The sequence below is a fragment of the Panulirus ornatus genome, chromosome 7 (assembly GCF_036320965.1).
Source record: "Panulirus ornatus isolate Po-2019 chromosome 7, ASM3632096v1, whole genome shotgun sequence".
In the NCBI taxonomy this organism is placed as follows: domain Eukaryota; kingdom Metazoa; phylum Arthropoda; class Malacostraca; order Decapoda; family Palinuridae; genus Panulirus; species Panulirus ornatus.
Genome location: NC_092230.1, coordinates 41,086,027 through 41,110,900, shown reverse-complemented (window position 1 = coordinate 41,110,900; position 24,874 = coordinate 41,086,027). Strand labels below are relative to the sequence as shown.

General features: G+C 39.2%; 1 protein-coding gene across 15 annotated transcripts in view; it reads left to right on the top strand.

Moving 5' to 3' along the window:
- Window positions 1–24,874, top strand: part of Ars2 (arsenic resistance protein 2) — a 74,135-nt gene that overhangs the window by 34,866 nt on the left and 14,395 nt on the right. For 8 of the 15 annotated variants that reach the window (XM_071663573.1, XM_071663582.1, XM_071663574.1 and 5 more), the window contains 7 exons: window positions 2,254–2,394; window positions 4,931–5,149; window positions 6,139–6,312; window positions 8,261–8,504; window positions 10,200–10,372; window positions 16,774–16,913; window positions 17,799–17,951. In XM_071663573.1, the coding sequence (XP_071519674.1) occupies window positions 2,254–2,394; window positions 4,931–5,149; window positions 6,139–6,312; window positions 8,261–8,504; window positions 10,200–10,372; window positions 16,774–16,913; window positions 17,799–17,951 (1,244 nt within the window). Of the gene's footprint in view, window positions 1–2,253; window positions 2,395–4,930; window positions 5,150–6,135; window positions 6,313–8,260; window positions 8,505–10,199; window positions 10,373–16,773; window positions 16,914–17,798; window positions 17,952–24,874 lie in introns of all 15 variants that reach the window. The other 7 variants (XM_071663584.1, XM_071663579.1, XM_071663583.1 and 4 more) reach the window with 2 other exon arrangements.

Sequence of the window (24,874 nt, the reverse complement as noted above, 5' to 3'; positions counted from 1 at the left end):
CGTTTAGATCAGCTCGATGCTCTCCCAGGGTCCATGCTAAGTGATACTGGATTATGAAGCACATATATACGAATTTTTGTTTTGTACTTAATGTGTTTTAAGCGTATCTTTGAGACCAGTGAATAGTACTTCATCCATCATGTACCGCAGAGATTTTTTTTCATTTCTTAAATGTTCATTTTCTTATTATTATTACCTTGGATGAGGGTATGAGAGGGATGATTCTTGATCATATGCTGTGGCAACATTTTGTGGGCAAGGTTGGAAGTGGGAAGAGGCAGGTTGAAAAGATTCTTCCAAAGCAGGGGTTTTCAAACTTGGTCATGCTTAAGTTTGACAGGGATCCACATGGCATTTCATGAGGAAGGGAGAGAATCCTTGGATTCATAAAACTTGAAAAATCATGAAAAATTCATTTTCAGAAGGCATCTGTGTTATAATATTTCTGCTCTTTAGCTTCATTATTGCATGGTGAATATTGGCAATTAGTGTTGGAGGGATTTTATGACTTGGTTTCAAAAGGGTTATTACATTATTGTCAAATCAAATGATACATACTGCAGTATTATAGTAAGAAGTCATTCTGTCGCGTTATTGGCCCCACTCAGTCTGCTTTTTCAATGATTGCATTATGTTACAGGTGCTGCCTTTCATCCTTCCCATAGCACTTGGTATTGTTAGCCATCCACATTTAAGAAAGCTCTGTATTTCTGTCCAGAAGTTACATCCAATTTTATGGGTCCATAACTTTCCTCCTGTCAAAGGAAGACACTCATTTATAATATGTCTTACAGCTCAGTTCTCCTAGCTTTTCCTAAGAGGCATGAGTTTCTGTTCATCATCATTAAGGTAAACAACACAAGTTCTGCGGTGTGCCGCAGATTATGGTGGAGCCTCATGTCATAGTGACATTATAGGTCATCTCAGTATGCTGAATGTCATTTATCATTAATCAGGCGAGTTCCTCCTAGTTAAAGATTAGATTGTATTAGTTTCAACAGTTTTGTGTTGTTTTATTTTTTACATCAGTATCAGTTTTTCAATGAGTATCCTTTCCCATGGCTATTTTCCTTGTAGACTGATTGATTTCAGAACTGTCATCGATGGATCTCATTTATTTCATAACTAGCACAAATGGACCTCCGTAATGATTTCAAATTTCCAAAGGCAGAGTTTTGCTATGTTTTTTTTTATTTATGTGCATTAACTTACCTTCCTCCAGGGTGTTTTTTGCATGTACTCTCATTTCTTAACTTGACAGAGTAGCATCAAGGACAAACACTGTCTTTATTTGCACACAGTCACCCTGTAGGTATCATGCATAATGCTTTGGAATTGGAGCCTGCCATCCACAACCAATCCCCACAAGCTGTTTCATGGTTTGCCTTAACCACTTTATATTGATAATGCACTGATATATCACATCCGTCAAATTCTTTGTGACGTGAATGCCTCTCACCCTCCTGAAGGTTCTGGCCCCAGTATCCTAAGCCCTTCATCACTCCAGCCATCCTTTATCTCCTTAGTCTCCTCCCTCTCCCCCTTCTACATCAGACACACACAGATCCTCTTAGGGGAATCCATAGAAAGGTTTTTGGTGCTTGGCTGTGGATAGGTGGCTCTGGTTGTTTTATTATACTTGAAGGATAGAGAGTGGATGTGAGCTAAGGAGGCCATTCTTCATCAGTTCAAGGCACTACCTCGCTGTGCAGGTAAAATCATACACATAGTATACTTACATAGTGCAATATATGCACTAGCCCTGCCTTTTGACAAAATGATAGGAGCAATAGATAGAAGTAGTAGGTAGGAACAATTAGGCAAGAGCATTGGATAGAGGTAGTAGGTAGGGGCATTATGTAATACTAGTCATAGGAGCATTAGGTAGGAGTCTCTGCAAACACTGTTAAAGTTGCCCTCTGCCAGTGGCCTGTTAAGGGTGAGGTACTAAAGGTTAAAAAGTAGCACTGGAGTTTACTAATTATGGAGACTATTGCCATGGCAACCTCCCTTGGGGGAGTTCCATTTGGAAAAGGCATCAGAGATAGACAGACCGTAGGTAATGGCAAAGAAGCTTGAAAAAAATGCTTTGATATATCATTTTCATAAAAAGTGGTGAGTAACCATTAGGTCATGTGCTTTACAGACTCCCACAAAAATCAAACAAAGAGAATGCACAATAGTTCTGTAATATGATGCTGCTGTACTTCTTTTTACTGAATTGAGTTTATAGTGTAGTTGTTTTCTTTACAGATGTGTCGTCGATACAATGGATTTCTCCGTGCTGCTATTGCAGATCCTCAGCCAGAACGTCGATGGTTCAGGCGGGGTTGGGTTACCTTCAAAAGACATGTCAATATCAAGGACATATGCTGGAATCTAAACAATATTAGAGTGAGTAAAAGATTTTGTTGTAATCTATTTACAGTTATGATTATGTTAGTGTTAATATGATTATGTTAGTGTTAATGTGAACAAAAGATGTTAGTGTTAATGTGAACAAAAGTAAGGTAATCGTGAGGGGGATGGTTTGGATGTAAATTTAAATTGAGAGAACAAGGAGGAAGTGCAGGCCTTAAGGTGCCTGGGAGTGGATATAGCTTCACCTAGAACCATTTACCCTTCTCTTTACCTACTCTCATACATGCCTTTGTCTGATTATCTTGGAGACAAATGAGAGTGTAGGTGGAGGATGAATATGAGGAGTAATGGGAGAACTTTATTGCTTTAACTTGCTGACCCCCCCAAGGTCTTCCTCACAAAGCTGACAACCAGCGATTTAGCCTGGCCTTAAATACAAGCGTATGTGTGTCACCTTGTGGGCTGCGTGAGAACTCTGCTTCCTGATTGGCTGTTGCTCCCCTAACTCGGCAACTAGCTTACAAACACCAATCATGCTGCTTTTGCTACACACACAGAAAACCTTCCCAGTGGTTTATTATTTACAGATATATGAAGCTGCATATAACAATGTAATTAACATAAACTATAGGGAAGGTTTTGTATCTATAGTGAAAGCAGCATGCTTGTTGGTTGTAAGCGTGGTGCAGAGTAAGGGGCGCAACAGCCAATCAGGGAGCAGAGTTCTCAGGCAGCCCGCAAAGTGACCCACGTACACTTGTATTTAAGGCTAGGCTGGGTCACTGGTTGTCAGCTTTGTGAGCAAGACCTTGGGGGTCAGAATGTTAAAGCAATGAAGTTCTCCCATTACTCCTTGTATTCTTCCTCCACCTACACTCTCAATCACTTGTCTCTTGAGAAAAATCCCTCAGCTTCTGAACAGCTTTCCTACCTCTCCATATGTTCATAGTACTTTCCAGAAGGCAACTCTAGTAGCTCTTATCATATGTTATCTCCAAATCCATAAATGCCTCATATGTTTTTCTGTCTCTATTTTTCACTGAGACACTTGATTCAGTTATCCAATATGAACTTGTACATCTGCAGTCAGATGCTCTGTGCAAGCCACCACCATTATCTTGTACAACTTACTAAATATGCTCAGCAAACATATACCACTCAATTAGAACTCAGTTGTACCCCATTCCTTGTCACAGACACTGCAGGCATTATATCAATCCTCTGGCCTTCAAATTGATCCATACTTGTTAAAGTCCCAACTTACTAATCAGTAACTCAGTTATCCCCTTTCTTTAAAAAAAATGAAGTTCACTGTTTTGGAAGGAGGTTAATGGTGTGAAAAAACACTATTAATCTACACTCTCTCTCCCCTACCTCCTCCTTCATCACACCTCTCTTCCCCCTTCCCCTCCTTCCCTCCCATTTTCCTCTACCTCCCTTCGTCCTTTTCCAACTCCCTTTCCCTCTCTTTCTCTGACTGTACTGATTTTATTGATAGACTACTTGTAGTCAGCCCAGCACACTTGTTATTCATGAGTAGCTTGGTTCAAGAAGGTTTTCACTACAGTCAGCCAGACACTTTTAAACCCGTGGTTAGTGTGACATTTCAAAACCCAACCCTGCATAGATTTGCATAAGGTATTCTTAGCAAGGTTTGATAAATTTGGTTTCTTTTTGTTGAGGTGTTTACATGTATCGGTATCATATTGTGGCAAGCAGTATGATATTTTCGTACTGGGCTCCAAGTGCTCGATTTTACACCACGTGAAAAGTCATTGAGGCCAGCCATATCATTAGGAGTAGAGTCTCGTCAGAGAATACCTCATTGTAGTGGAGTTTACTTTTCTCTGCCACTGCAGGTAGTGTGGCCTTGGGCTACATGAGACTCTGGAAATAGATCTTTGGGTAACTAGGACTTTATTTTAAAAACTGTTCATTGGGTAATTATGGAAAAAAACTAGAACCTACCATCAATAGCCAAGCCCCACAGACTCTAATATTCATTCTTGTAATGTATGTTGACATAATAGGTGAATGTATGGATTAAAGTAAGGATGACCCATGGTTAGCTGCATGTGCAAGTGATGATTTTACCATTACTTAATGTAAGTCCATATTTTGGGCTGCTAGTGATGCATCATGTCCAGTGGTACCCTGCAGAAGAAGTTATAAGAATTGCACTTGAGCATACATTTCGTTGGGTCTGTACATGACTGGGTAGAATGTACTTATATAACATATGTAGGGTTACCAGTTTTAGATGTGTAGCTCCTTGTGATTGTGAATGTTGTAAAGGCCATCTCAAAAATTTTGGTGATTTTACATGTATTTTAGGGCATTCTTAGTTTTTTTTTTTTTTTTTTTTTTTTCCCCCCCGCTGTCTCCCGCGTTTGCGAGGTAGCGCAAAGTTTTATGTCTAAATTTTCATTTAGAGTATTTTCATAAACAGAAGGAGGAGCATTGATTAATTTGGCTGTTGAATTGCACTGGATGTCATCTGATTTTCAGAACCCAGATATGTTGTGACAGAAAGAAATCTAACATCCTCAAAATCTGTTTTGTCATGCAGTTACGGGACTGTGAACTTGGTGCTATTGTGAACCGAGATCTAAGCCGTCGTATTCGCACTGTGAATGGTATCACATCCCATCGTTCTGTTGTTCGTGCAGACATCAAGTTGTCAGCCAAGATCATTCAGAATTTGGACTCCCGCTGGGGCTTGTGGACAGATGGCACTGATATTCAAGAAAATCCTGTATGTGGTGATAAAGACGGAAGATTTTTAAGTGTAATATCACAAATTGGTTAAACTGTGTTATTATCAAACTCTGTAAAACCATTTCCTTCTTACTGTACTTTGTAAAATGTAGAGAATATTTCTGTATGTAGTAATTTATTTATTGAATCTGTAATTGAATGGGGAAGTGCATGGAGAATGTAGATGGAGGTAGATATACTGCTAGTCTAATCACTAACGGGAGAATTTACCTTTATAGTTGTGAGCAAATGAAGCCTTTCTTTGTCTGTTTATGGTGTTACCTCGCTCATGCGGGAAATTGACAAATAAAAGAAATAAAGATATATGTTATGAACAGACCTTAACATGTAACAGTGTTTAAGCTAGAGCATAATTTAACAATCTTCTAGAATTGTTTAGATATAGGACTGAAACCACCTTGTTGAATTTGTATCTACCCTTTACAATGAGGTTCTCTATTATTAAGCATGTGTTTGTATCAGATGTGTAAACTAGAATTATAGGACACTTATATACTGAACAGTCTATAACTAACATAATCTTGAAACTCAGGTGTAAGTGATAATCATTAACCCTTCTTTTAGTGTTTCATCCTGAATAGAGCTGCCATTCATCTTGAGATGCAATTATTTTTTGTTGGTCCTAAAATTCTACTTTGTTAACACTTGTCTTGTATTCCTTTGTCTTTTAGGTTATTTATTTCATAATTTGTCAGGTTCTAGTGTGATGTATGGTTTCATTTGAGAAGTTTTATTTGCTGTAACTGCTTAGTTCAAGTGAGAGCTAAAGTAAATGAGATGTAATGGCAGCCCTTGATTGAATGAATTCAGCAAGCAAGTTGTTTGGTAGCTTATCATGTTCATTTGGTTATGGGTGCTCTGCTGAAGCTTTTCCTTCATCTTTATGGTGAACAATCCTCAGTCGCTTGTGATCATATATTTCGAAATATAGAAGTCATTTGCATCAGAATTTCAATGTTTATGACCTAACAGATGTTATTGTTCTGCTTCCCCAAGCAGTTGCTCAGTCTCACTTCGTCATCAAATCCAGTGCTACGCAACATAACAGACTATTTGATAGAAGAAGCAAGTGCGGAAGAGGAGGAGCTTCTTGGAGCAAATAATGCTGCCAACAACAACTCTGAAGAGAAGGCTGAGGGGGAGGCAATAGAACGTGATCCTAGCTTGATTGCAGTAAGTAAAGGTGGTGTTTCAATTTTCCTGATGATTTTCTACAACTATTTTTGCTAAGTGGGTTAATTCAAGTACATACAGGTTTCCTTCATTCATTCACAGCCTCAGTTAATGTCCAGTTTACTGAGGTGAAACAACTCCAATCTATTTGTTTGTATCTCTTGACACATGGTCCCTCCAGGACCTCCCATCATGAGGTTGACCATGGCAAATGAGTCTTTACTTATCCTTGTTCTTACATGCCTCCTTTGCATACACCATTTCTTGTATTCATCCCCAATTTTTTTCTCTTCAGTACTCTTCGATTCTGTATCATTTTTCATGCTAGATTCATTTGTCTCAAGTTTTTATTTAAATTTCCACCTATACACAGAACACATTTCATTGCACCCAATTAGAATCAGAATTATTACACTCACTATGCATGTCTCTTTCTTTTACCCTGTACCTCTTCAAGGTTTTGTGTCACTAAGGTATTGTTTTATAGCTTCACTCAGGGTAATATATTTATTTATTTATACATAATTGCTGTTTCCTGTGTCAGCAAGGTTGCACCAGGAAACAGACGGAGAATGCCCATCCATTCATACTCATACATATATACATAAATGCCCATACATGCACATATACATACACATATGCAAACATTACTTACATACACATGTGCATATTCATGCTAGCCTCCATCCATTCCTGTTGTTACCCCATTCCATAGGGTAATATATGATAGTGAATTCTTGAGTCGGTATAAATTTTGATATTAAGTACATTAGCTTCCTCACAGATACTGGTCAGTATGCAGCAGTGTGTCCTCTGGAGATGTGCATCAAGTCTTTGCTCAAAATGTATTTTTTCTAAGATATTTAAATTTTTGTCATTGTACTGGCCGCATTTTGTTTACCATTTTTATATATAAAGATGAATGTGTCAGAGATGCTTGTCAGTCAGTTTATTTTACTATGCTGTAGAGAATTCTTTCCACCTAGCACACCTCAGTATATGCTTTTTATATGAACTAGCAAACACGGTATATTGAGATCATATACTTGATGTTAGTTTTTTCTTTAGTAAACCTTACTGGAAAAGGAGTTATAATACCATAAAGAAGTGGCAGCACAACACCTCTCACGTGCACTTCAAGACCTCATGCCTGCGCTGCCTTCTAACATTAACAAAACAAGGGGAAAGGGAAGAAGGGATTATAACTGGGAACATGTTAAGTGTGAAACTGCCATAAATCACAGCATAAAGATGTATGTGCTTGATAAGGCAACAAATGTAGCATTTACATTGTGCAGGCATAAGTTACTAGAAAATTAGATCTTTCTAGTGTGTATTTATTTCACATTGTCTGTTAGATGTGTCCATAAGATAATCTGTGTAGGAGAACATTCCCATACCTGTCAAAGTAGTAGTGTAAAATCATTACCTTTTCAAAATAAAACTTGTGAATAATATTTTCACTACCAACCAAGCCTGATGTGATGGAAGAGATGACAGGGATTATGGATACAGAGGAAGAAAGTGAGGGAAGAATTTTGTAGGGAACGTGTTAGATTAGAATACAGACAGAAACCATGAGAATGGTTATTAGAAATTGCTGAAGGAATAGTAATAGATGTGAAAAGGAATGGGATGATGAAAACATTATGGAATGTTATTGGAATGGGCACAGAATGCGTTCAAATGAAGTAAGAGACAGCTGATAGAGGGAAAGGGCTTAAATTTACCAACTTTCTGTATACTACGTGAAAAAATTGCATCTTTGATAGGACAGGCAAATTATATTCTTTAGAAAAAGATGCTTTTGATTTTATTTTCACCATCATTACATTTTATTATTTGGTATGTTTTGTTATCTTTCTCCCCAACTTTTGTATTTCACAAACTGATCTTACTTCTCACTGTTTGAATCAGTTACTCAGTATTAAACGTCATTTGTTTTCAGGTCCTTGACAGATTGCTACTATATCTTCGCATCGTTCATTCCGTAGATTATTATAATCACTCTGAATACCCTAATGAAGATGAAATGCCCAACCGTTGTGGTATAATGCATGCTCGTGGCATACCACCTTCTAGCAAAGTCACACCCCAAGAGGTACAGGATTACTGTCGTGCCTTTGAGAATAAAATAGGGTCTTTCCTTCAGCCTCTTACCAAACTCAGTGATGAAGAGGCAAAGAAACTAGGTAAGTTGTTTAGTCAAGGAAAATGTTTTTTTTCTATGTTAAGCACAGTTTGAAAAGATCATGTGTATTTGAATTTGTAAGGTTTGATGACTTAATCTTACGTTGGAAGTCAGTGCATGAAAGAGTGATGAAAATTCATTTTATGATAAAGGCTTTCAAGGATGTTAATTATACATGATAGCTAAGGTTGGACGTGATTGAATGAAGCTATTCTTCATCTCCTCTTGGCACTACCTCACTGTCGCAGGAAACTGCAAACAAGTGTGAAACAAATGATACAGTAAACCTTCATTCTGAAAGACTAATTGTTGTAAGGGTGGTTCATTAGAAGCCAGATTCCATTACACATTAAAAAGATATGTAGTTAGATTTGTAAGGACGATTATAGAACATTTTACATTAGAAGTTATTGAATGAAACAATATTATGAAGATTCCTTATATAATGAGAGCTCTGAAGGACACTAATTATACATGATAGCTAAGAGTGGATGTGAATGAATGACACTGTTCTTCATCTTTTCTTGGCATTACCTCACTATCTACATATTCTCTTCAGATCTTCATATCACCCATTCCCTCCAGGTAGCCTCATAAAGAGGCTGGCTACAGCAAAAGAACCTCCACATGTTTGCAGTTTCCTGTGATAGTGAGGCACTGCCCAATTGCTACAGAAAAGTGCAAACAAGTATAAAGAAAATGATGTAAACTTTCTTAAGGTTAAAGGTGGTTCATTAGAGGCCAAATTTTGTTGCACCATGAATTCATCCAGTGAGCATTAATGATAAGTGTAATGGAAACCTGCCTTTTTCCTTTAAGCCTAGAGGTGTTCAAGGAGTAGCAAAGACTGTTCTGAGTTGGAAAGAAGTAGTTCCAGGGTCACTTAAATAGCCTCCTGGTCAGAAATGGGGAATGCATGAGGTGCAAGCAACTACTTGCAAGCTCATGATGCTCAGTCATGTCTTTTAAGCAGTGCTGATATGTTTCCTGGATCTCTTAGCCCTTGCAATACTGATAACACTTATCTGCTGTGATTATATCGGGGATTTTGTATGGAAAGACAGGCTTTTGAACCATAGAAAATGCTGTACGTAGGTGCCTGTTATAACATACGAGGTGCATTCTTGAGGAGTGTTCGTTAAGTGAAAATCCTAATCCCTGGCACAGGTCCTCTCACAAACCATTGTTTGACTGAATTGTGTATAGCTATTTGAGTCAAAGGAAATGACAATTTTTTCAACCTCCTAGCAAACAAAGATTTAGTCCGGTGACTTAAATTCCAATAGACATTCCATCCATGTCACTTGTACCTTGCTACTGGTCATTTCACTCTTAAAACTCCAGCTGCACTCATCTGAATGTTTCATGAAAACCCCTATAGAATTTCAGGTACATATGATAAGTTCCAGAAAAACTTTTAACTGCTGTTTTAACTGCTGTGCAGCAGTCTTAGTGACATCATAAACTAAATCTACATATATGCGATGAACAATTTTGAGTTGCATCTTTAGATTGTTTAATTGAAATTAGTTGAAAAAACATGATTGTTCACTAGATTCAAAATCCTTGTTGACCATTCTTGATAAATGATTTATTTGTATTAGAGTCAGTTTGTAAGTTGAATATTAAATTTTGGTGTGTTTACTCTCTTTATGATACAAGTTATTTCTTTAAACATATGTTATCCTTTTTCCAGGGTTGAAGGAGGCAGAAGAGGAGGTTGAAAAATTTGTACAGTCTAACACCCAGGAAGTTGCCAAAGACAAATGGCAATGCCCACTTTGTGGGAAAAAATTCAAGGGGGCTGAATATGTTCATAAACACATTCTCATTAAACATGCTGAAAAGGTCAAAGAGGTGAAGAAAGAGGTAAGTCAGAAATTTTTGGGTTTGGTGAAGAATCATATACAAAGTTTTTATTTTGATGACACGTGTTTTCTCAATTTTTAAGTTTTACCTCTTAGATATGATTGTTTGTTAATATATTGATGTTGATTAAATTAAGGAACAGTTATCAGTTATTTAGAATTTACTTTGGAAAGAGTGCAGTCTGACAATGCATCCAAGGTTGCTTCAACCGACCACAACCCCCACCTTGTACAGCACTAGTGGTAACAGACATCAGCAAAGCATAAGTGACATAAAGTGGTTGTTCGGTTTTTTATCCAGTTGCCATGCCAGAATCGCTCACATTAGCTTCAACTCTGTAACCAATAATCTCTACAGTGTACTTTCCCAAGAAGAAAACATAAAGTGTCTAGGGGAGAACAAGAAAGATTAGTATTGTTAAAAGAAAAAAGAATTGCAGACCTTTAAAAAACCCTCAGTTTACCTAACAAAGGGAAGAAAGACTGTCAAATGAGTTTTCATACATGTACCATAAACCATGAATGGAAAATGTAATTTAATACACAGGAGATGGAAGAAGAGGAAAGAGCCATTTACTCTCAACTTTGTCCTTTCACACTCACTCAGATTTGCTTTGGTCTCTCACTTGTATCTGCCACCAGAGTATTGTCATCAGCAAACAATAACTGACTTGCTGCAGGCCTATTCACCTCCCTCACCACCTCATCCTTAAACAAATTAAACTGTCATGGAGACATCACACACCCCAGTCTCTGACCTACCTTCACCTGGAACTGCTCACCCTCCTCTCTACCTAAAAACTCTCTCTTCACTGCCTCCAGTAGCTATCCTCCCACACCATATATTCATAACATCTTTCAGCCCTGTGATACGCTTTCTCCAGGTCCCTAAATGCCATAAACATTTTTTTTTTTCAAAGGAAATGTCTCATCCATACATCCTCTACCGCTTGGGAAGCCATGTTGTTCCTCCCCAGTCTGAAGCTCTGTGCATACCACCACGCTCTTGATCACCACTCTCCCATACAACTTAACCTGATGCGCTTAGAATCTTGTCCAAATCTTGTCCCTCAATTTTAGCCCAATTGCTGTAATACAATGGTGCTATTAGAGTAAATGTTAATTGAAGCAAGGTTATTAAGTTCAGCAATGAAGAGATAAGTTATTTGGAGTATGAGTTTTAGATACCTGGAAGTAGATATGGCAGTCACTGGAACCATGGGACCTGAAATGAGTCATAGGCAGAGATCTCTCACAGACCACATTGAATTGGTAAAGGGACTAGATTACTGGGAGTGACTGAAATCTCTGTGGCTACACTCCTTGGAGCTCGGACAGGAGAGTTATATCGTCTTGTATGCCTGGAAAATGAAAGAAATTACGATTACCAACTTAGATTGAGAAATTACATCCTGCTAGTATGACAGGCATGGAAAACTTCCTCAAAATATTACCTCTGAATTTCAAAGATACGACATGCACAAAAAGACATATTTATGGATGTAGGTATAAGAGAGCTGAAAACAAAACTAGGCAAAGGGGATGCAGAGATGGGGTGTGGTGGTGAGGTATGGTGGCAAGTTGACAAGGCTGTTTTGCTGATGATACTGTGTTGTTTGCTGAGAGTGAACAGGAGTTTTGGAAAGTTGTGTTCTTTATGATGTGAGTGTAGGTGATTGAAGGTATATGCAGGTAAAGTAATGGTGTTTAAAAGGAAACAGAGTTTAAGTATAGATTTCGAAGAGTCCTATTGAGTGAGGGAAGAAGTGTACTGAATTGTGTTATAGATAGTGGTGGAGGAAGATTTAATGGGATGAAAAATTTTATTTTTTTAGGAGCTGTCTTGAGTAAGTTTGGTGATATGGACAGAGAGAGCAGTACTGAGTAGAAGAATCATTGGGTCCCTTAAAAGGATAATGAAGGGTACAGGTATGAGTATGGAAGTGAAGAAAGGATTAAGGAACAACATAGTCCTCCTGACCCTGACCTATTCCACCAAAACATGGACATAGAATGAGTGACAGAGGTCAGGAATCAAGGCTTCAAAAATGTGTTGTTTGAGTGGATTTTTTTTATATGACTAGATAGAATGAAGAAAGTAATGAGGGGGTGTATGAGAGATTTGTTATGGCAGGGAATGAATTGTGGAGTGGCAAAGTGGGTGAAACCTAATAGTTAGAGGGGTGTAGGCATGTGGAAAGAATGCAAGTTGTGGAGTTTACAAGGAGATTGTATGATGGTATGATTAAAGGGGTTGCAAATGATAGAAAGTCCTCCTGTGACAATGGGAATTAGAATGAAAGAGTGTTGGACAGAGAGAAATGGTAGATGAATGCATGGAATGGTGTATACAAGGGAGGCATGTGAGGTCAGGTGAGCAGAGACTCTTTTGCAGTGCCCACCCCTTTGATGGAAGTTTCAGAGGGAATAGGCATCAGAGATATAGATACAGATGCACAAAAAGAGATAATATCCTACAACATCTGGTGCTCAAGAATTCATTACCTTGCCAGCTACCATCAGACACAGGATGGATTTCACAGTAGTGAAGTTTAAGAATGCACTGGACAAATCCCTACAAAGTGTACTATTCCAACCAGGCTATGGGGGCTATGTAGGCCTAAGGGCTATGGCATACAATAGCTTGGTTGACAACCAAATCCAGCAGGCTGTGCCTAAGCTGGTCTATGAGCATGGATACTCCTGAAGACTTCAGCAGGTATTTACTAGGGTGCAAAAGTCCTTAGCTTATTGAGGAATGTATGGAAAGAAAGGCTTATAACAGGAAAGATGAGTATGTCTGAAGGTATAAAAGTCCTGTAAGTGTTGTAAGGATGCAAGGCATGAGCCGTAGATAAAAGGAAAAGACTGGATGTGTTGGAAATGAAATTTGTGTTGACAGTATTTGGTGTGAGGAGGGTTGATAGAATAAGAAATCGTACGATTAAAGACAAGCGTGATGGTGAGAAGAGTATTTGTGAGAGAGCAGAAGTAGCTGTTCTGAAATGTTTTGGAGATAAGAGGGGATGACTGAGAAGGTGTACATGTCAGAAGTGGAAAGAACAAAGAAAAGGGGTAACCATGGAGGAGATGGAAGGATGGGATAGAGTGATTTTGTATACGGGTGACAGCATGCTATCCATGGGCTGGACTTGGGCATATGAAGTAGTTAGAGGAAAGCTTAGAAAGGTCTGTAGGATTTGGTTGTTAATATGGGCATTGTACTTTATATCTAAGAGATTGGATATAAGCAAACTAGACCATTTCTATGTATGTTCCTTGCGCTACCTAGCTAAACCCAGAAATGACAAACATATATTTAAGAAAAAAATGAAATTTTATACATCACTCAAATGAACTCGAGGACCACAAACTCCATTAGCCCATATAAAACAGAAGAGGGTACTTTACACTTAATTTCCATGAGATTAGTGAGATATGTGGGAATAAAAAGTGTGTGGTTCAGAGAGCAGAAGAGAGTGTGTTGAAATGGTTTGGACATGGAGAGAATGAGTGAGGAAAGGTGACAAAGAAGATGTATGTGTCAGAGGTAGAGGGAACAAGGAAAAACGGGAGATCAAATTAGAGGTGGGAGAATGGAGTGAAAAAGATTTTGAGTGATTGGTTCCTGAATACACAGGAGGGTGAGAGATGTGCAAGGAATAGAGTGGATTGGAACAATGTAGTATTCCGGGGTCGACGTGCTGTCAGTGGACTGAACCAGGGCATGTGAAACATCTGGGGTAAACCATGGAGAGGTCTGTGGAGCCTGGATGTGGATAGGGAGTTGTGGTTTCAGTGCATTACACATGACAGCTGGAGACAGTGTGAATGAATGTGGCCTTTTATGTCTTTTCCTAGCACTACCTCGTTGAAGCAGGGGTAGTGATGCTGTTTTCTGTGGGACAAGGTAGCACCAGGAATGGATGAAGGCAAGCAAGCATGAATATGTACATGTGTATATATGTATGTATAGGTTGATATGTATATGTGTGTGTATGGGCATTTATGTATATTTATTTATATTTATTTATTTTGCTTTGTCGCTGTCTCCCGCGTTTGCAAGGTAGCGCAAGGAAACAGACGAAAGAAATGGCCCCACCCACCCCCATACACAGTGTATATACATACACGTCCGCACACGCAAATATACATGTATATATATGTGTATATGAGTGGATGGACCATTTCTTCATCTGTTTCCTAGTGCTACCTTGCTGATGCGATCAAATATAATTAATAAGTAAATAAATAGTGATGATGTTTCCTGTGGGACAGGGTAGCAACAGGAATGGATGAAGGCAAGCATGAATATTTTTTTTTTTTTTTTTTTTTTTTATACTTTGTCGCTGTCTCCCGCGTTTGCGAGGTAGCGCAAGGAAACAGACGAAAGAAATGGCCCAACCCCCCCCCCCCCCCCATACACATGTACATACACACGTCCAGACACGCAAATATACATACCTACACAGCTTTCCATGGTTTACCCCAGACGCTTCACATGCCTTGCTTCAATCCACTGACAGCACGTCAACCCCTGTATACCACATGACTCCAATTCACTCTATTTCTTGCCCTCCTTTCACCCTCATGCATGTTCAGGCCCCGATCACACAAAATCTTTTTCACTCCATCTTTCCACCTCCAATTTGGTCTCCCTCTTCTCCTTGTTCCCTCCACCTCCGACACATATATCCTCTTGGTCAATCTCTCCTCACTCATTCTCTCCATGTGCCCAAACCATTTCAAAACACCCTCTTCTGCTCTCTCGACCACGCTCTTTTTATTTCCACACATCTCTCTTACCCTTACGTTACTTACTCGATCAAACCACCTCACACCACACATTGTCCTCAAACATCTCATTTCCAGCACATCCATCCTCCTGCGCACATCTCTATCCATAGCCCACGCCTCGCAACCATACAGCATTGTTGGAACCACTATTCCCTCAAACATACCCATTTTTGCTTTCCGAGATAATGTTCTCGACTTCCACACATTTTTCAAGGCTCCCAAAATTTTCGCCCCCTCCCCCACCCTATGATCCACTTCCGCTTCCATGGTTCCATCCGCTGACAGATCCACTCCCAGATATCTAAAACACTTCACTTCCTCCAGTTTTTCTCCATTCAAACTCACCTCCCAATTGACTTGACCCTCACCCCTACTGTACCTAATAACCTTGCTCTTATTCACATTTACTCTCAACTTTCTTCTTCCACACACTTTACCAAACTCAGTCACCAGCTTCTGCAGTTTCTCACATGAATCAGCCACCAGCGCTGTATCATCAGCGAACAACAATTGACTCACTTCCCAAGCTCTCTCATCCCCAACAGACTTCATACTTGCCCCTCTTTCCAGGACTCTTGCATTCACCTCCTTTACAACCCTGTAAATGCCTGTGTGTGTGTATGTATGTGTTGATATGTATATGTGTGTATCTGTGCATGTATGGGTGTGCATATGTATATATATGTGAGTGGATGGGCCTTTCTTTGTCTGTTTCAGGGCACTACCTCGCTGATGCAGGAAACAACGATTAAGTAATAGAATTATAAATGAAATTATATGAATGTTCAGTGAGCAAAAAACTGCCTTAGAAATAAATGACCCAGCAGACTTCATCCTGAACAGTAATCCCTTATTTTACACATAGTAGATTTTACCACTTTAACATAGGATTTGGAGAGACATTAAGAGCATACCTGTACACACTGCCACAGGACCAGACTCTTGGAACTTGTTCTTGATAAAGAAATGCAAAATGCATCTTACATGAATGCTAACAACCATGTCAATAAATGTAAAGATAGGACAACCAAAAAACAAAGCATGAACTTAAGCCAGAATGTTGTAAAGAAAAAAAGTACTTTCGTGGTGTAAGAGTGATGGGTGAATATAAGGACTTGGTATATGCAGTCAGCATAGATAAATATAAGGAGTTGTACAGTAGTTGAGAATGTGCAAGAGACGGGAACCCTGTGAATGTAAAAACCCCGTCCCATTCAGTACTAATAGGTACACACACCAGGTACAGACTCACCCCTTCCTGTGGAAACATGACTCTCCAGGTTCCAGGCTGCCTCCTATCACTAACATCAGTACACAACAATGCAGTCAATATAGATGAATATAAGTTGTACAATAGTAGAGAATGTGTAAGAGACAGAACCCTGTGAATGTAAATTCCCTTTCCGGTCAGTACTGATAGGTACACACACCAGGAACAGACTCGCCCCTTCCTGTGCAAACATGACTCTCCTGGTTCTTGGCTGCCTTCTGTCACTAACATCAGTACACAGCAATGTCCTCCCCCATATGATCCAAAGTAAGCTAAGTTTCTAAAATACTTCAGGGTTATCATTTTTATTTTAAAGAGTACACACTTTCTTTCAGGTGGACTACTTCAATAATTACCTTCGTGACCCGAAACGCCCCCAACTTCCAGAATATCCGGGGAACAAGCATGGTGGCAGGAAAGATGACCGCCCGGACCCCTATGTAGCAACATATCCACAGCATATTCCTGATAATAGGTAATTATTTATTAATAGGATCATTTATATATCTGTGTATGTATGTGTATGTATATGTGCCTGTGTGGGTGTTTGTGTATATATATTTGTATGTGGGTGGGTTGGGCCATTCCTCGTCTGTTTCCTTGTGCTACCTCGTTAATGTGGGAGACAGCAATTTAGTATGATAAATAATAAATATAACTAGGATAAGGGGAATACTTAGAGTTGAGTACAGATATGAGAGAAATTAGTAAAAAGACTTAGAGTAAAGTCCTTTTAGATGATATGACCTTGTTGAATATATGGCAGATGATATTTTGGGTTAGGTGATATATGATAGTTTATTTAGTTAGAAATGTAAGAAGAGATACAGTTGTTTATTATGATTGATAAGAACTGGATGTAGTTTATTTAGTTAGAAGTGTAAGAAGAGATACAGATGTTTATTATGATCGATAAGGACTGGAGGTATTGTGGTTAAGGATGTTAGTATGTAATATGGTGTGAAGGAAGACTCATCTTGCTTGATGAATAAGCTTAACATGCACAATCAAAAATTGAGAATTGCATACATTAACATGTAAGTTCATTGTTCACTTTAGTAAACTATATGTTGAGAAGGGTGTACTATGAGTAGGGTTGGAAGAGTTTGTTCTCTTTGTCCACCCACTGTAAATGTATGCAGAGTTACTAATACATGATATTTGTGCTGCAATTTTTTTTTTTTTTTTTCTTTTTGCTTTTCAGAAAACAAGCATTAACTTTGAACTTCATTTTTTTGCATATGAGATGTTTCTACACTTAGTGTGATGTCTTTATTTTGCTAGTACTTGCTGTCTTTTGCCTTGAATGCTGAAAACATCATGGGAGAAAAAGTATAGAATGGAATTGTTTTCTTTGCAGGTATGGTGCTTATGCTGGTGGGTATGGGAGACAGTATCCTCCTGCCCATGGTTATGGGTACCCCAGCAGTTACCCTAAAGACTATTACGGTGGCCGAGGTGATCCTTATGCTCGTGAGCCCTACCAGAGACCTAGAGTGACTTACAGATCTAGGTAAGTTAAGAACTGTATTGACATCTTTCCCATTATTTGGAGTAATTGGTCATTTACTGTTGGCCATTCACTGTTTTAAGTTCAACATAACTGTGATTTTCATTTGTTAGTGTATATTGGTCTGGTTTGGCTATAGGTGGAGTTGTGTTATGATTGTAGTGTTTGCTCCTTTATTCAGTTGTTTGTGTGCTCATTAGGTTGGTTTCCATACAATATCTTTTGAACAAGATTGCATTTTCTGTATAGATTCTGGTTGGAGATACTTTACCACACTGCCTTGCTTTGGAATATGTTCCATTTTCGTCTGCTCACCAATGTTAGCATCCAAAATTGTATTTTTTTGGTGTAACTTAATGACAAGCAATTATTCTGAAATCTGGCATTTAGATATATTGCTGCAAGGCATCATCTGGTGACTTGTTCCTGCCTAATCCTGGTCTCAAGTGGCACAACCAAAATACACAAAAAAAATTCCTTTACCAAGCAGTAATATCAGAACATTATCATGTGTTCTCAGTATAATGTGATGTATGGGTTTTTACCTTATACCAGGAAAGTTGCAGATAATTTTCTTGCTTAAACATATTCTTGCCTATGATTGCAACCAAAATTAGGTTTTGGACAACAGCTCTTTGATATTGATAGAGATTACTTTGAAGTTTCTTTCATGTTTATCTTTAAATGGTTTTCTTGCAGCCTGATCCAGTGAATGACATCTTGAGGTAACAACATTAAAGATTCTTTTCTTAGCAATTGTTTTGAATTCCTTTACAGATTTAGAATAAGTATGATTATCTTACCTAAATGAGTATTGGATTATGCAACAACTACATTTTTTATAACTTACACATCCTTAAGGTTTCCAAGCATTTTTGATCTTTGTGAGATTCTGATTCAACTGGTGTAGAAGAAAATTTAGAACCAGAAAGAATTAGTTTTACAAATTAATGAAGATATTGTAAGGGAAAGGGTAATAGGAATTCAACCCAATATTTCCTTCATGTTTTAAGGGATGAATATTGGCAGGAGCAGGGGGCTGCAAAACCCCCTCCTGTAAGATCACTTTCCAAAACCTGGAGAAAGAACCAGACAAGTATTTGCCCTAGAGGCTCAGGTTAGGGCTTCTGAATATATGTAGATATCTCCTGCGTTAGTGAGTTAGTGCAAAGAAACAGACGAAAGAATGGCCGTACCCACCCACATACACATGCATATACATAAATGCTCACACACACACATATACATACCTATACATTTCGACGTATACATACATACACAGACATATAAATATATACACATGTACATATTCATACTTGCTGCCTTCACCCATTCCCATCACCACCCTGGCACTCATGAAACCGCACCCCCCTCCCCCCGAGTGCACAAGAGGTAGCGCTAGGAAAAGACAACAAAGGCCACATTTGTTCACACTTAGCCTCAAGTTGTCGTGGGTATTGCACTGAAACCACAGCTCTCTTTCCACATCCAGGCCCCCACAAAACTTTACATGGTTTACCCCAGATGCCTCACGTGCCCTGGTTCAATCCATTGACAGCACGTCAACCCCGGTATACCACATACATTCCAATTCACTCTATTCCTTGCACACCTTTCACCCTCCAGCATGTTCAGGCCCTGATTGCTCAAAATCTTTTTCACTCCATCCTTCTACCACGAATTTGGTCTCCCACTTCTTGTTCTCTCCACTTCTGACACATATATCCCCTTTGTCAATCTTTCCTCACCCATTCTCTCCATGTGACCAAACCATTTCAATACACCCTCTACTGCTCTCTCAACCACACTTTTTATTACCACACATCTCCCTTACCCTTTCATTACTTACTCGATCAAACCACCTCACATCACATATTGTCCTCAAACATTTCGTTTCCAACATATCCACCCTCCTCCGCATAACCCTATCTATGGCCCATGCCTCGCAACCATATAACATTGTTGCAACCACTATTCCTTTAAACATACCCATTTTTGCTCTCTTGAGATAATGTTCTCACCTTCCACACATTCTTCAATGCTCCCAGAACCTTCAACCCCTCCCCCACCCTGTGACTTACTTCAGCTTCCTTGGTTCCATCCGCTGCCAAATCCACTCTCAGATATCTAAACCACTTCACTTTCTCCAGTTTTTCTCCATTCAAACTTACTTCCCAATTAACTTGTCCCTCAACCCTACTGAACCTTGCTCTTCTTCACATTTACTCTCAGCTTTCTTCTTTCACACACTTTACCGAACTCAGTCACCAGCTTCTGCAGTTTCTCACATGAATCAGCCACCAGCACTGTATCATCGGCGAACAACAACTGACTCACTTCCCAAGCCCTCTCATGCATACTTGCCCCTCTCTCCAAAACTCTTGCATTCACCTCCCTAACAACCCCACCCATAAACAAATTGAACAACCATGGAAACATCACACACCCCTGCTGCAAACCAACATTCACTGGTAACCAATGACTTTCCTCTCTTCCTACTCATACACATGCCTTATATCCTTGATAAAAACTTTTCACTGCTTCTAGCAACATACCTCCCACACCATATACTCTTAATACCCCCCACAAAGCATCTCTATCAACTCTATCATATGCCCTCTCCAGATCTATAAATGCTACATACAAATCCATGTGTTTTTCTTAGTATTTTTCACACACATTCTTCAAAGCAAACACCTGATCCACACAATCCTCTACCACTTCTGAAACCACACTGCTCTTGCCCAGTCTGATGCTCTGTACATACATACGTACGTACGTACATACATACATACATACATACATACATACATACATACATACATACATACATACATACGTACGTACGTACGTACATACATACGTACATACATACATACATACATACATACATACATACATACATACATACATACATACATACATACATGTACCTATTTTATTGACCAACCCCCAAGGGTGGATGAACAGCTAGCTGGGTTGACTGTGGAACAGCTGTTACAACCAGGATTCAAACCTATTTGCTTGACCTTGGGCAGCCCATGAATGCTTCATGGTCAGGAATGCTAACCAGTGCACCATGGAGGTCCTTTTGTTAGTTAACAATAAAGAAACTTTGCCAGAGGTGGCATTTCAGTTGAGTGTCACCTGAAGCAGGCAGAGTCTGGAGTCTGGTGAGTTAATGTTTAGTGTATTATGTATTCTCAGGAACCCTTTTTCAGGGCTTTATCAACTCTAAGGCTGCACTACAATCAGTATCAGGGAGATTACGTAATCTTTCAAAATGAGCAGCTCTTTGAGATTATATTACTTTTGTTCATAGATAATAAGAAAATTTTGACAGGTAAATTTTCAGTTGATTGAGTGTAACTAAATGCATGCAGTGTCCGGCAACACCCAGCTAGTTTATAGTTCCCATGTTATACTTCTTTTCATCATTGTAAAGTATTCTACTAGAAAAATTTTCTGATACCTTCTTTATGTATTTTATAGAAGAAATTGAATGCTAGATTCATAGGACCTTCACATTATGGACATATGGGTTACAGAAATTTGCTTTTACGGAAATTGTAAATCTACTGGTAGATATGCATTACAGAGTGTAAGTTTGCCCTTGCAGAAAATTATTTTATACATATTGAAAAAAAGTGGCCAAAGTTGTAATTCGTTAGAAATTTAGATTTCATTTGCTGGGGCAATCATGTCATTGATATAGGTAGCAGGCTTGAGTTTGGATCAGCCAGGGCATCAGTTACAAGTCTGCTTTTGTGTCTAGCTGTTCTACTCCAAGATTTTTCCATACACTGCAGAGTATTTCTCCTTTGGATGTCTGCAAAGAGGCTCCCAAGTGCCAGTAGTACCATATGTATATATATTCAAGTAACTGGCGATCTCAAGTAACTGTTAAACAGAGATCTTTGACCAAAATATCCTTTATTTATCATATACGTCACATAACGGTTGACCTTAGTTATTCAGGGGCCCAAAACCACTGAAGTGAACAAGACTCAACCATTTACAAATACATGCAAATTTTATCAGATGAAACATTTGTATTGAACATGTTTTGGGCCCCATAACGAGGATTTTTCATGCGGGGTGGAAAACATCAGTCAGCAGAGATCACTGCCTAATGCAGTTGTAGACAGAATACACGTGTTACAGATATGCATGAAAGTTACATCATCTGCTGGTGACTCACTGGTTCCAGGTCACCAACCAGAGTCTCAAAATTTTTACTTTACACACTTTTGGCATACCAGTTTCATCAGTGTGACTTAGCAAGAACTAAAAGGTAATACAGGTATTATACAGAAGTCAAAGTCATTTTTCCTTTTTGTTTAACTTGGTGTGTGCAGAGCAGTGCACACCACCTTTGCTTCTCACCAAAGAACACTGCTTCCTCCCCAGCTATATATATATTTTGTTTTTATTTATTTTATTTAATCACTGTATCCCGCGTTAGCAAGGTAGCGCAATGAAACAGATGAAAGAATGGCCCAACCCACCCACATATATGTGTATACACATAAACGCACGCACTTATACATAACTATACATTTCAATGTATACATACATAAACATACACCAACATATACTTATATACACATGTACATATACTTGCTGCCTTCATCCATTCCTGTCGCCACCCCACCGCACATGAAATAGCTCTCTCTCTCTCTCTCTCTCTCTCTCTCTCACACACACACACACACACACACACACACACACACACACACACACACCACCCCCTGCGCGTGTGCTGTCGCCTGCACACGCACAGGGTAGCACTAGAAAAAGGCCACATTCATTCACACTCAGTCTCTTGCTGTCATGTCTAATGCACTGAAAACACAGCTCCCTTTGCACCTCCAGGCCCCACAAAACTTTCCATGGTTTACCCCAGACGCTTCACATGCCCTGGTTCAATCCACTGACGGCATGTTCACCCAGGTATACCACATCGTTCCAATTCACTCAATTCCTTGCACGCCTTTCATCCTCCTCTATGTTCAGGCCCCGATCGCTCAAAATCTTTTTCACCCCATCCTTCCACCTCCAATTTGGTCTCCCACTTCTCCTCGTTCCCTCCACCTCTGACACATATATCCTTTTTGTCAATCTTTCCTCACTCATTCTCTCCATGTGACCAGACCATTTTAGCGCATCCTCTTCTGCTCTCTCGACCACTCTCTTTTTATTACCACACCTCTCTTACCCTTTTTTTTTACTTACTTGATCGAACCACCTCACACATCCTACTGTCCTCAACCATTTCATTTCCAATGCATCCACCCTCCTCCGCATAACCCTATCTATGGCCCATGCCTTGCAACCGTATAACATTGTTGAAACCACTATTCCTTCAAACATACCCATTTTTGCTTCAAGATAACATTCGCACCTTCCACTTATTCTTCAGTGCTCTGAGGCCCTTCGGACCCTACCCCACCCTGTGACTCACTTCTGCTTCCATGGTTCCATCTGCTGCTAAATTCACTCCCAGATATCTAAAACCCTTCACTTCCTCAAGTTTTTCTCCATTCAGACTTACTTCCCAATTAACTTGTCCCTCAACCCTACCAAACCTAATAACCTTGCTCTTATTCATTTTTTTTTTCCACAATTCCATTTTAAGAACTCATGTAAGCAGTGTCTCAGTAACATTGCGGTAAATTTATCAGTAATCTTTCGAAGATAAACATAGGCTTTGTTTTGTCCAAACTCCGATAACCACTTCACTCATCACATTATTCATACTTTATGGTACACAGCAACCCAGACATCATTCATCACATGCTTGTTGATTCTATCTATCGTGGTGTGTGCCACCTTTGCTGCCTGCCAAAGTTTTCCACGCTTACAGGCTTCTTGTTTTCCTAAAGTACAATTTTCCAGTGGTAATTCAAATTAGCAATATTTCAATAACAGTATGGCAAATATATTGGTAAGCTTTTGAAGATAAAGCACCCAGCTGCTACCACCACCTCATGCGCCACTCGGTTACATCTCTGGTGAGTAAAACTTGCGTATTTTTGTGTACTTATTGTTTGTGGTGACTGAAATTATAAAACTATCAAAACTGTACATAGCATATGTTTGAGAATGTATATCTCCATTTATGTGTTTTGTCACATTCGTTGACCGAAAAAGATTTTTGCATGAATGCATCTTCACTTAAAACTCACTTGAAATATGGAAGTACATGAGAAAAAGTGATTTGTGTTATGGAAGTTTATGAAAAGGATACTTTTTCAAGAACACACCATTTTCATAATATGGGGGGCTACATACGTATGTAAATAGGTAGAGAGGAGGGTGAGTGGTTTCAGATTGTTTCTACAGCAAGGATATGTGATATCACCATGGCTGTTTATTTTATGGCAGAGTACAATGTTATGAATGAAAGTGTGTCTGCAGCAAGGATATGTGATGTCACCATGGCTGTTTATTTTATGGCATAGTACAGTGTTATGATTGGAAATTGTTGAACTACTTGTGGAGTTAAGTGCTGAAAAAGGATTGGTGATTAGAAAGACCTGATTTTAACAGAGGGACATGTGTTCGATGGGTTTTTCACTTCCTTCAAAATTCAAAAATAATTTCCCTTGTCTTTTCTTTTTCATTATTCGTTATATATTTCAATTAAGGCCTGGTCTTGTTGTGGACTTTTGTCTGTGACTGGAGCCTTCCCACATATTCCCTGCTCATCTCAGAAGGCAACTTAAAGGGTTGGGAGTGGGGGGCTGGAACTCCTCCCCTCCAGTATTTACTTCTCCAAAAGGAACAGAGAAGGGGACCATGTGAGGATTTGCCCTCTAAGGCTCAATCCTCTGTTCCTGATGCTACTTTGCTAATAGGGGAAGTGGCGGATATGTCTAAGGCTCAATCCTCTGTTCCTGATACTACCTTGCTAATGCGGAAAG